This window comes from Cervus canadensis, chromosome 8 (assembly GCF_019320065.1).
Source record: "Cervus canadensis isolate Bull #8, Minnesota chromosome 8, ASM1932006v1, whole genome shotgun sequence".
NCBI classification, from domain to species: Eukaryota; Metazoa; Chordata; class Mammalia; order Artiodactyla; family Cervidae; genus Cervus; species Cervus canadensis.
In genome coordinates, this window is record NC_057393.1 from 34,631,880 (window position 1) to 34,644,780 (window position 12,901).

Consider the following 12,901-nt stretch of genomic DNA (forward strand, 5'->3'; position numbering starts at 1 on the left):
AAAAATTATTTCAACATAAAACAACCAGATCAAAATGCCCTTCTCTTTCTACCGAAGTCTACAAAAGAGACCTTCACATAAAGAATATTCTGGTAAAAAGAAGGAAGAATGGAAATGAAGAAGGGAAGAAGGGGAAGAAAGGAAAAAGGAGAAAGAGGAAAGGAGGGAAAGAGGGAAAAAGAAAAAAATGAACTTGATTAACATAATTTAAAAATAGCTTCTTCTATTCTACAAAAATGGATGGAACAAAGCTCAAAAAAAAAATTTAAATAGATTACTATATCACATAGTCTACTTATACTTAATCAATGAAGTAAAATTTCTCATGAATTAACTATGTAAAAATAAACAACTGTGAGCGACTAACAATACCAATTTTTTCATACAACGGGTTTATGAATTTCTTCACATAAAACCACATGACAGTGACTTCCCTGGTGATTCAGTGGTTAAGACTCTGAGCTTTCAATGCACAAGGTGTGGGTTTGATCCCCAGTCGGGGAACTGAGATCTCACATGCCATGTGGCACAGAAAACAAAAACAAAAACCCACATGACACTGAAAAATGATATTGCCATAGCACTATTACAGTGACCCTTTCTTTTGCTATGATGTTTCAGTTTACTAATTACATGGAAATTTTAAAATCCTCCTAACACACACACATACACCTAACACCATTCTGATGATCAGGAGTCACAATTTTGGAATAAGAGATGCCCCAAATAGAGAAGTACATACACAGAGAATGAATGAATTTTAGAACCAGTGGGACTTCAGAGATTAGCTGGCTAAACTGTTTTCTAATTGTGTTTAACACATGACTCACAAACCATCTTAAGGGGGCAAGTAAATAGCTCCACGTTTTTTTATTTATGTATTCAGATTCTAAGTGTTGACTGAAGGGCATGAAAAGTCCAGATGTAGTCAACTGCCCCCTCCTCCACCCTTCTTCCCCAATATACACAAACATTTCACAGATGAGGAAAATTAAGATTTATTTAGAGTATCACATCCAGGAAGCATAAAACAACATTAAAGCTTTGACCTTCTGACTTCCCAATTCAATGTTACTTCTATCATATCATATTGTTGGTGCTAAGACACTTCAGTCGTGTCCGACTCTGTGTGACCCCATGGACGGAAGCCCACCAGGCTCCCCCATCCCTGGGATTCTCCAGGCAAGAATACTGGAGTGGGTTGCCATTTCCTTCTCCAAAGCATGAAAGGGAAAAGGAAAGGGAAGTCGCTCAGTCGTGTCCAACTCTTAGCGACCCCATGGACTGCAGCCTACCAGGCTCCTCCATCCATGGGATTTTCCAGGCAAGAGTACTGGAGTGGGGTGCCATTACCTTCTCCGATCATACTGTTAGGTTCATCTAATTTATCAATAATCATCTTAAACATTAATCAAATAGTAATGTCAATGTTAAGAGTCGATTAAAATTTGTTGGGTATGCTAGAAATATTTCAAATTGTATAGTAAAATAAATGTAACCAATGTTTACATAATTATGCCTTCTAAAAAGACTGTGCCACAAAGCAGAAGTGTATATTATTATAATATTTGATTCACTTAAGTCAAAGGAAAAAATATCAGTTGTTAATAAAGTTTATGCCAAAAAATATAGATAACTGTGTGATATTTTCTAAAAATGTACCCTGAACTAACAATACTTAGGTAAATAAGTATTGCTAAATCATCCTTATGTTTTATTTTTGGTTGGAAGAGAGAATGAATAAATGTGTGAATTTATACACATAAGAATATACACTTCTGTGCCTGTCAAAATGACATAACTGGGACTTGAAAAAAACTTCATAAGTCATGAAACTTCATAAGTCACTTTTTACTTCCAAATCATATTCCCATAACCTATAGAAAGTTACTGCAAAATGTCAAAATTCTTAAATTATAAAATATCAAAAGCCTAGTGAAAAAACAAATGAATTTCATGAAAGGATTCATGAATAACATCTTCATTTATAAATTAAAGTACTAGTAGTCCCAGGTTTATGATGCAATTACGTCTGTCACAGATAGTCTTAGGCCTTTCTCCTCATACTAGTTTTGTAAAAGTATTTAAAAAACTATGATTCTTGTATGACATTTTATTTCTCTTTAAACAAATTTAGTCAGCATCATCTTAAAGACAGACTTGGTCAATTTCACCATTTGCCATCCTGTTGAAATGAATTTAGTAGGAAATGAATTTCATACTAACATCAATAAATAAAATATATCACCTGGAGTTAAATTTTATACCTCGTTTTTTAGCCTCAGCCACCATCTCATCATATTCTTGTCGGTGACGTAAAGCCTCTTCCACAGATTTGGCAGGAAGATTTCTGAGGAAAAACAAAATTTAAGTCAATTTTTTAAAGACTAACTTAAGTTTACTGATCTACTTTCTTTATATAGCCAGATACAAAAGAATTTCTAACTTAATTTTCACATTTCATACAATAAGAAAGTATAAGGTTGAAAAGAACTCTCCATTTTAGAAAAGAATCAGAATCCAGGTTGCTAATATTTGTTATATATATCAAATATCATATATATTTGTTTATATGTCATTTAAACATGTTTGATTTTAGCCAATAACTCTAGCTGATTTGTTAAACTCACTATAGTTTATTTTTTAGTCAACTTTTTTGAGGTATAATTTCACCCAACAAAATGGACATACATATTTTAAGAGTACTGTTTGATGAGTTTTGACAAACGTATATATCTGTGCAAAAAATGCATCAATCAAGATATAGAATGTTCCCATAAATCCACAGTTTTTGACCCCTTTACACTTAATAGTTACCAAACTCCTACCTTAAGCAATCACATATCTGATTCTATCACTATAGATTAGTCTCTAATAAAGAATTTCATACAGATTCTTTTGTGCCTGGCTTCTTTTGCTCAGTGTATTTTTGATATTCATCCACTTTGTCCTGTGTATTAGTAATGATTTCTTTTAATTGGTGAGTAATGTTCCATTTACCCATGTGGATGGACATTTAGACTGTTTCCAGTTAGGGGCCACTGTGAATAAAAGCTACTATAAATATTCAAGTGTGGCTATCTGCATTCATTTCTCTTGGCAAATAAGTAGGAGTATTTATATGCTTTCCACTTTATTAGAGATTTAACATAACATTCTAAATAAAATTTTGGTAATCCATGACTCACTTGCATATATTATATTTTGGTTTATAAAATCAATGGCTTCACAGAGGCATGATTTAGATATATGACTATACAAAATGAAATACATTTGAATGTTACCACATATCCAAATATGTCATAATAATGTCAAGTTTTTAGAACCAGTTTTTTAAATGATTTTCAACAGGCTAGGTGGGGAAAGGTATGTGACAAACTTTCAAATTATATATTATACTTCTTGCCATCTCAGGTTAAGATTCCTTAGATATGTTGTAGCTGCTGCTGCTGCTAAGTCACTTCAGTCGTGTCCAACTCTGTGCGACCCCATAGACAGCAGCCCACCAGGCTCCCCGTCCCTGGGATTCTCCAGGCAAGAACACTGGAGTGGGTTGCCATTTCCTTCCCCAATGCATGAAAGTGAAAAGTGAAAGTGAAGTCGCTCAGTTGTGTCCAACTCTTCGCGACCCCATGGACCACAGCCTACCAGGCTCCTCCATCCATGGGATTTTCCAAGCAAGAGTACTGGAGTGGGGTGCCATTGCCTTCTCCTATGTTGTAGCAGGAAGGAATAAAAGTTAAATTTCTGCTTCAGACCATAATGGAATAAGAGGGATCAGGTTTATCTTCTTGCCTTAATTAATTAGAAAAACAAATAAAATACATTAAACTACAGTTTAAGATGCTGGACCATAGGCAGCACAAGACCATACTCCTTATGAAAAAGGAAACAAGGTAACCCTGCAGATGCCTGACCTTACTCCCTGGAGTTTCCAGGTCTCAGTGCTAGAAGGAAGTGCCAAAACAGGGCCCACCAGTCTTGCTGAGTGAGAAAACTTAGAGTTTCAGATAGAATTTGAGTAACTGTGTACCAGAGAGAAGGCAGCTGCAGAGGCTTTGGCTGAACACTGAACTATGTATGTGTGTGATTAAACTATAGTGGCCAGAGAAAGAAACACCAGAAAGAAATAGGTAGAACATTTTCAAAATCACACTGGACTGGGCCATCAAAGTAGAGAGATCTCCTAATAGAGTATTCAATAGAATCCTTAGGGCACTGCCTCAGTAGTAAGGATAAATTATAAATCAGCTCTACACTAACGGCTGTTCTGGAAGCACTCTAACAATGATTAGATCAAAAGGATCAAAGCAATTCCATACCACACCAAAAAATATTTATTTAAAGGAATACAAACAAGTCCAATACCCAACCATGTAAAAACGCAGTATCTGGTATCCAATAAAAATTATCAGGGATGTAAAGAATCAGGAAAATAAAAGCCATAATACGAAGAAAAATCAATCAGCTGAAATAGGGCAAAAATGTCAGATAACAAGACTAGAACTCAAGGACGATAAACCTGTTATAAACATACTCAAGAAGAAGAAAGTAACATGATAAGAGAAATCCAAGATCCAAATCCAATGTCTACAGATGAAAATTTCTAGAATGATAAATTCAAAAGATAGGACTGACAGAAAATTATATACTACAGAAGAAAAAGTAAGTGAACTTTAAGATGTAGCAATATAAAACTGTACAGAGAAGAAACCCCACCCCCTCAAAAAAAAAAAAAAAACAAACATAAATGAGCTATGGGACTCTATGGAAAAATATCAAGTAACATATGTTTAATGTACATCTCAGAAGAAAGGAGGGAGGGCAGAACAAAAAGCTGTTGAAGAAATAAAGACTAAAATTTTACCAAAATCAATAGAAAACTATAAACGCAGAGATACATTAAGCTCAATGAATCCCAAACAGATAGAACATGAAGAAAACCACACCAAAACATACCATAATCCAATTCATGAAAATCACACAGAACAAAGTCTTTTTTAAACGCATTCAGAAGTAAAAGAATTCACTGCAGGCTGAAAAAGTCAACAGACTTGAAAGAAATGAAAAAGCCTGATCCTTAAAGGATGAGGCAGGTGAGAAGTAGAAATAGGATAACTGCATTCCAAATGAGGGTAATAATGAGAAGACATGGCTTAAAAGAAAAGTTTAACTATTAAAGAGTAAGGTGTAAAGAAATATTTATCCCAAACACTGTTTAGAACAAAACCTTTTGCACTGTATTTTTATAAACTTCTTCTGGAAGGAAGTTACAATTCTTGGTTAAAATCTTAATCTATTTTGGATGAATTTTTAAAAGTTTAAGAAAGGTCTGGGAATTTGGCTATTACCTACCCAGCTGTCAGTCAGTCAAGAGTCTAAAGATCTTTAGTCAGTATTCTTTACCTAGCCAGGTATTCTTTCCTTGCTTATCTAAGCACTCTCTGAATTGGCCCTGTTCATTCACCTGGCAGCAAGACTGAAATATTAATAAAACTTTGACATGGTCTCATAATTAAAAACTTTTTTTAATACTAATGAACAATGAATATGGACATATTTACCAAATCCTAAAAAAAAAAAAAGGTACTGGGATCACAATCTTTAGTATGAAGAAATGTAACAAGAACAAATAAATGATGTACTTATGTTCAGCTTTTCTCCTCTCATAATATCTAAAAACATGTTCAACCTCTACCTGTTTGGCTCCAGATTTTTTTATTACACTCATCAGGATAATGGGTGGAAAAACATGCAGACTAGGAATGTAACTTTAAATAAAGTTAGGAGTTTGTATACTGGAAGGAAAGAGAAATCTAGAAGAAGAAAAAGCTTAGGTCCAGAGAGCCTAAGAAGGGAAAAAAGGAGTTAAGGACCAAGTAGTCTTGGTTTAGGGACAGTGTGCTTTGTCTGATAACAAATCAGAGACTTTATTTTGAAGAACAGCAGCTTTGTGGAAAGCTAAGATGGGAAGGACAAAAATGGAAATGGAAGAATTCAAGATTTTTTCCTTATATATCCTTATATATATATCCTTTTCCTTATATATATATCCTTAATACCCAGGAAAAAAATCTTGAATATATATATATATATTTTTTTTTTTTTCTTTCCTTTTTTTTGGTCGCACCATATAGCGTGTGGGATCTTAGCTTCTCGACCAGGGATCAAACCCACATCCTCTGCATTGGTGGGCAGTCTTAACTACTGGACCACTAAAGAAGTCTCAAAAATATACTCTTAATAACAGTAAACCAATTGGTTGATAGCAATTGCATGGCAAAAAGGACAAATATATCTTAAGTGCATATTAAATGTAAAGAAACGAAACTAACTGCTCTATCATGTGAAGGCAAGACAGAGCAGGGGTTGGAGGGGTGGGCAAAGTAAGTGAAGGGGATTAAGAAGCACAAATCTCTGGAGAAGGAAATGGCAACCCACTCTAGTATTCTTGCCTGAAAAAGTCCATGGACAGAAAAGCCTGGCAGGCTATAGTCCATGGGGTTACATGACTCAGCACACATGCATTGAGGGTGGAGGGGGTTACATGACTCAGCACACATGCATGAGGGTGGAGGGAGATGGGTTGGTAGCAATAAACTGGTAGAACTCTAAAAAGAAAAAAAAGTACAAATCTCTAGTTATATAATAAATAATTAACAGGGATATAAGATATAACATAAGAAATATGTCAATAATACTGCAGTAACTTTGTATCAGGATGGATGGATGGTTATTGTTATCTGGATCATTTCATAACATATATAAAAGTGTCAAATCATTATGCAGTACACCTGAAATATAACACTGTACATCAGCTATATTTCAATTAAAAAAAAAGATAAGGCAGAGGAAGGCTGACACAGTAACAGATATATTATGTTATATATATTTTATGTTTCATACACTGGCTCATAGAGACATAGAAAACATGCATAAATCCTGGAGATCAACAATTCTTCCTTATTTATGTTAGGATTCATCACTGGGATTAAATAGAACTTTTTAAAACCAATTTCTTTAATTTACTGATACCTTTTAAATGAAATACTAGTAAGAAAAATTAAATTTAAGTTCAAAATACAAACAGTGTGCCTGATGAGAAATACTTACGATGGTCGATCCTCAAGAATCAGGGCAGTGGTAGAAAGTGGCTCAAATTCAAAATTCTTTCGTCTTGAAGACTGAGGTGGTGGTTTACAGATTCTCCCTGTCCGTGCTTCATATTCCTAGAGTAGATAAAAATATACTTATGCAGCGACTTTTGCAATTAAATCTGTATCATTTAGGATATTATGCTATAATAAGGAATACATACAATTCATACATTAATTTGGTAAAAATATCAGATAGGCAAAAAAGTCACTTTTTTGCCCTGAAGCAATCTAAACTATTAATTTATGCAATATATAAAGTATGAAAGTATGTTAAAAGAGGGGAAGGTACAATGTACTAGATTAATTAGGTAAGGTTTAGGAAGATGTTCTTGTTTGCATTCTATGGTATCAGTTTCCAGTTTCTAAGTCTATGATATCACTTCCATTATTCAAAGTCCAGCTTTGAATAATCTACATCGGATAAGCCTACTTTCTAAACTTTCAGCCAGATCAATGATAAAAATATTGACACAAGAAACAGATAATCCTGTTTTAATGCTCTGAAGATCTCTTTCAAGTGTGACACTGAACGCCTAATCATACTGGTTTTGGATTTCAACATACTCTGAATCTAACTACTATAAATCTACCCACTTATTTTAAACTGAAACAACAATTCACCAACATATCTTACCCAAAAAAAGGCCAAAGGCTCAAATATTTCACTAAAATTTAAAAAACTGTTACTATGGTATTTTCTCATTCAACTGAATTGATAATTCTCTTAAAAGAAATGAAGTTGGTTTAACGTGATATGTTTTTGTTGGACATATTCAAATTTTTACATTTGAGCATTTTTTCATAAATGTTCACAAGCTTCTGCTAAAATTTCTAGAAAGTTGCAGATCAATACCAAAATTGTGACTTATAATTTCCAGAACCCACATTATTCCCTTTCTAAAACAAAATCAAGCTAGTATTTGATCATCTCCAGATAATAAATATATTTTTCATGATATTCTCAATGGTTACTTATGAGTACATCTTCAAGTTCACTGTCAGATAAAGACATTAACTCAAATGAAGAAAATGAAATGCACTTAAAGTGATCAAGTGTTTCTCTTATTAACTAGCTGTTTTCCTACCATGGTGTATAATTCTTTTAAATTACTATTTTTTCTAACTCAAAAACAGATTCTCACTACCAAACCTGATGGTTGCAAAGTACAAACAATGGTTCCATCCCTCTTAAAAATCTGATAATCTTGTTGAAGCTTCATCTTATTTGATATTACTTTAAAAAACAATTTATGATGTCAATCATTTTCTATAAACTTCAAGCTTTACTTTTGGTTTCTGCCACAGTTTACAATGGTTTGTACTATTCTTTTCTTTTTAACATTTTTTTTTAATGTGCACCATTTTATTGAATTCATTACAATACTGTTTCTGTTTTATGTTTAGGTTTTTTGGCCACCAGGCAAATGGTATCTTAACTCCCAGACCAGGGATTGAACCTGCACTCCCTACCTTGTAAGGTGAAGCCTTAGCCACTGGACTGCCAGGGAAGTCCCTAAACTATTCTTTTATAACTGTCTTTAATTCTACATCTCCTCTTCCTTCCACCAAATCTAAGCTGTTAGTCTGAGAGTTCCTTTGCATGGCTGCATTGGATTTTTAGAGACTTCTTTCTCAAATTATTTAGAACTTTGTATGTTCATTTTTGCTAACTCCCATCTCAAAGAACTGTACAGACTTTCAGTGTCAAACAGTGGAGTCATTCCTTTTTGTTTTCAAAATTTTCAGTGCCAAAAACAGTGGAGTCATTTCTTTTTTGTTTTCAAAATTTTCAGTGTCAAAAACAGTGGAGTCATTTCTTTTTTGTTTTCAAAATTTTCTAATATCTAGGATATACATGTTACTATGATCAATATTTCTTTTCTTCATTACAAACTCAAGTGTAATCCCCTTTTCTGCTAATGTTTTTCTTATTAAAAACCATATATGCTAATACATATGAGGTTTGTTATCACTTACATGGCACTCTGTTTTCCTACAACGTGACCTGGACTCACTGCCAGACAGAATGCAATGAATACTACCCAATAAAGCATGTTCCATGCAAACAAATGCCAGCACACAGAGAGTAAAATAAAACTCCTAAGTCAACATATTAAAAATAACAACTAGCATTTACTGACACTGACAACATACCACACAGTGCTTTAAACACTTAACACATTTAATTCTTGAAACAACCTTGTGAGGCACCTAACTCACAGTAGAGGAAACTGAGGCACAAAGATGATATTAGCAGACAGTCAAGTAGCTATCTATAATAATTTAAAAAGATGAGATAAATGAAATCATTTAGTGAGAGGCTAATAGGGAACTTTAAAATGGGAGGCTGGAGCTAACAATACCTCAATCACCAATCCATCTACACATTATTTTAAAAGACTACCAGACAGTATGTGTTTCCTGATGCAATGTGAAGTACATATCATCATTCTTGAAGTATTCTTGCCAAAAGAAAAATCAAACAAATATGATTAAGTCCCTAGAACTGTACTCTCCAATATGGTAGTCAAAAGACATGATAACCAAATAAGTCGTATTATGGTCAAATATACATAGAAAAACATCAAGGAATTTGAACAATTAGGTTTCCCTCTGGAGGGCTGGACTAGAAGGGCACTTGTCTTACTTTACTCAGTGTTGTCTGACTTTTCTTACAAGAAATAAAGTAGCTTATTTATGAGAGGCCATTTTATATAAAGTTACTGTGGATCACTGACAAAGATTTTACTTAAGAGCTGGGATCAGAACTAAGGCAAAAATGATAGGCATTAATTAGACAGAAAGACTTGGAAAGAACAGGTGAGGGGGAACAAGCAAAAGTGTGGATTAGGGAAATATTAATCTCAATGAATATGAAAAAGGATGGGAAATAAAGTATAGACTAAATTATAGGGCCTTTCACTGGCAAAAATACTTGGAATTCATGCTGAGCAAACTGGAAAGCCACTAAAGACAAAACAAGAAGTGAATACTTTATTAAAAATTAACTAAGTACATGTTTAATATAAAAGGCAACACAAAAGCAAGTTCACCAATATCATTTATGCATTCACCTTACAAAGGAGCTTTATACAGAATTGTCACTCAGATATTTTTCACATGAGAAGAAGAAGGAATTTACATTTGAGTACTTCCTATCACAGATGTTTAGCATAAAAATGCTTTAACTTTCTAGAGTGTGATTTTTTTTAAAAGATTAAAACATGGTATTAATCCATCCTCATCTGAAAATAGGATATATTTATACATTTTTAATGACTCAAATATTTGCCAAATAAAGGTGCTAGTCTAACATGATTAAAAGTACAAATTGTATCAGAAATAGTAAAATATCAAATATCAGTACTTTCAAAATTAATCACAAAGTGATATCAAATACATTTAGGCAAATGAATCAGACCACAGGACTAGTATTCTGTATATTTATGTCTCTGTAACAACAATTCTCTATAACTTTGGTTTCTGTTTGACCAAGAGTACCAGTCAGAGACTAACCTGCTCCACCACTCTCTTAGCTACGCCCTCCTCCATGTGTGGGCTTCATCTGGAGGCTGGCTTGTTGATCAGAGAAATGTAGCAATGCCAACTGTCACATCCTTAGAGCACAACTTTCAAAGATCCTCTAGCTGTTCTTCTAACAGCAACTTTCACAAAAGAAAAACAAAGTACCCTTCCTGGAAGGTCCCAGTAAACACTTCATTCAACATGCAATCACAATGACCTGAGAAATAAGCTTTATCAGTGAATTAAAGTTAATCAGGGCCTATTGCTATAGCTGAGGAAAATCACATAATTCTTAAATCACTCAATTCGAGGACAACAGAGAGAGATAATAGTGTTCAAGTTATTGATATGTAGTTGATATCCACAAGACATCATTTAAAAATACAACCAAATAGTACATCATGGGGAGATTCCTGAAGCCATTTTCACTTTAAATCCATGTGTCATGTCATAAAAATCCCCTGTATATTCCTTCCATAGAAGTTTAATAATGTGGAGAAGGAAATGGCAACCCACTCCAGTATTCTTGCCTGGAAAAGTCCATGGACAGAGGAGCCTGGCGGGCTGCAGTCCATGGGGTTACATGACTGAGCATGTGTGCACGAGGGTGCAGGGAGATGGGTTGGTAGCAGTAAAGTGGGAGAACTAAAAAAAAAAAAAAAAGAAGTTTAATAATGAACAAAATATTGATAATTTTATAAGTCATAAAGAAACCTTACAATATTAAAAAATGACTGGAAATATCATAGTCCAAGGATATCAGTATATAATGCTAGCTACAGAACACTCACTATCTGAAAATACCGCATCAATCTCCTCATTTCCTAACAACAAAGGTTAATTTTTTTTTTTTCTGCCACACTATGCAATTTGTAGGATCTTAGTTCCCCCCAAGGACCAAGGATTGGACCAGGGCCCCCAGCAGTGAAAACAGAGTCCTAACCACAGACTGCCAGGGAATTCCCAAGGTCAGTTTTAACTGACTTATTTTGAGTTGTTGGAGCTACCTACCAATGGTAAGATAAGAAGCATCTAGTTTTTCTCTTAGGGAATATATTTCTATGAGATATTGCAACGAAGCTTGTTTATTTTGTCAATTTAACTTATTTTTCATCTTTCACTCAACTATTTTTCTATGAAAGCTACTTAATTGGATAACTAGAATAGAAGATGAAAACAACCCTAGAGGCAGGCTAGCAATATCTGTAGGATAATTTATTCTAGCTATTGGTGGCTCAGACGGTAAAGCATCTGTCTGCAGTGTGGGAGACCTGGGTTCGATCCCTGGGTTGGGAATCCCCTGGAGAAGAAATGGCAGCTGACTCCAGTACTCTTGCCTGGAAAATCCATGGACGGAGGAACCTGGTAGGCTACAGTCCATGGGGTTGCAAAGAGTCGGACATGACTGAGAGACTTCACTCACTTCTACTGTAAGAAAATTGGAGGCAAATAGGCAATTAATTCTAAGTCTGGTCAAAAGATGGTAAGCAACTGATATCATCTCCATGAGCACAGAGTAGAAAAAATTACTTATTATTCCAAGGCAAAGAAATACTAGATTCACATATATGAAAAAGATGTTTTTCCTCAAAATAATCTCTTAGAAAAAGAGGACATATTTGCTTAACATCTCTCATATTTTGGGTGATTTCTCTATTAGTTTGAATGGCAAGGCACTATTTGGAGGAGGTGCGTCATCCTGAAATTATCTCAGTCAATACTGAATATAGTTTGGAAGGTGATTTATTTTATTTATTATTTTTTTGCTGTGGCATGTGGAACTTCTCTGACCAGGGATCAAACCCATGCCCACTACAGGAGAAGTGTGGGGTCTTAACCACTGGACCACAGGAAAATCTTAGAAGGTGATTTTTTGTTCAACTTTTTTTGTTGTGGCTTTGTTTAATTGGAGTAGGAAAGGAAGAAAATGGACATGAAGTAATGAAGGATTCTCAGTTCCTGGAGGTGTAACCATTCAATTGCAAACACTCATGAAGAGTCTTTAAAACATTACTGTAAAGAGCAATATAGTAAGAGACTAGGTCATAGAGATAATTTTATACTTATAGAACAAATAAAAGAAAAAATATAAAGCATCTGGAAGTTTGTGGCTTGAGACAAAATTTCTAGTAACAAGATAGTACACTTAAAAGGCACTGTACCTCCTACAAACTTGGACAAAAGTGAAGATGCACTGTTCTGGGGCTAAAGACCATAAA

At 34.3% G+C, this 12,901-nt stretch overlaps 1 protein-coding gene across 4 annotated transcripts in view; it reads right to left on the reverse strand.

Moving 5' to 3' along the window:
* The window catches only part of TBC1D12 (TBC1 domain family member 12), an 85,638-nt gene that overhangs the window by 18,272 nt on the left and 54,465 nt on the right, over positions 1–12,901 (reverse strand). For all 4 annotated transcript variants that reach the window (XM_043475939.1, XM_043475940.1, XM_043475941.1 and 1 more), the window contains 2 exons: positions 7,114–7,229; positions 2,268–2,350 (listed from right to left, as the gene is read on the reverse strand). In XM_043475939.1, coding sequence (XP_043331874.1) covers positions 2,268–2,350; positions 7,114–7,229 — 199 coding nt within the window. The remainder of the gene's footprint in view (positions 1–2,267; positions 2,351–7,113; positions 7,230–12,901) is intronic.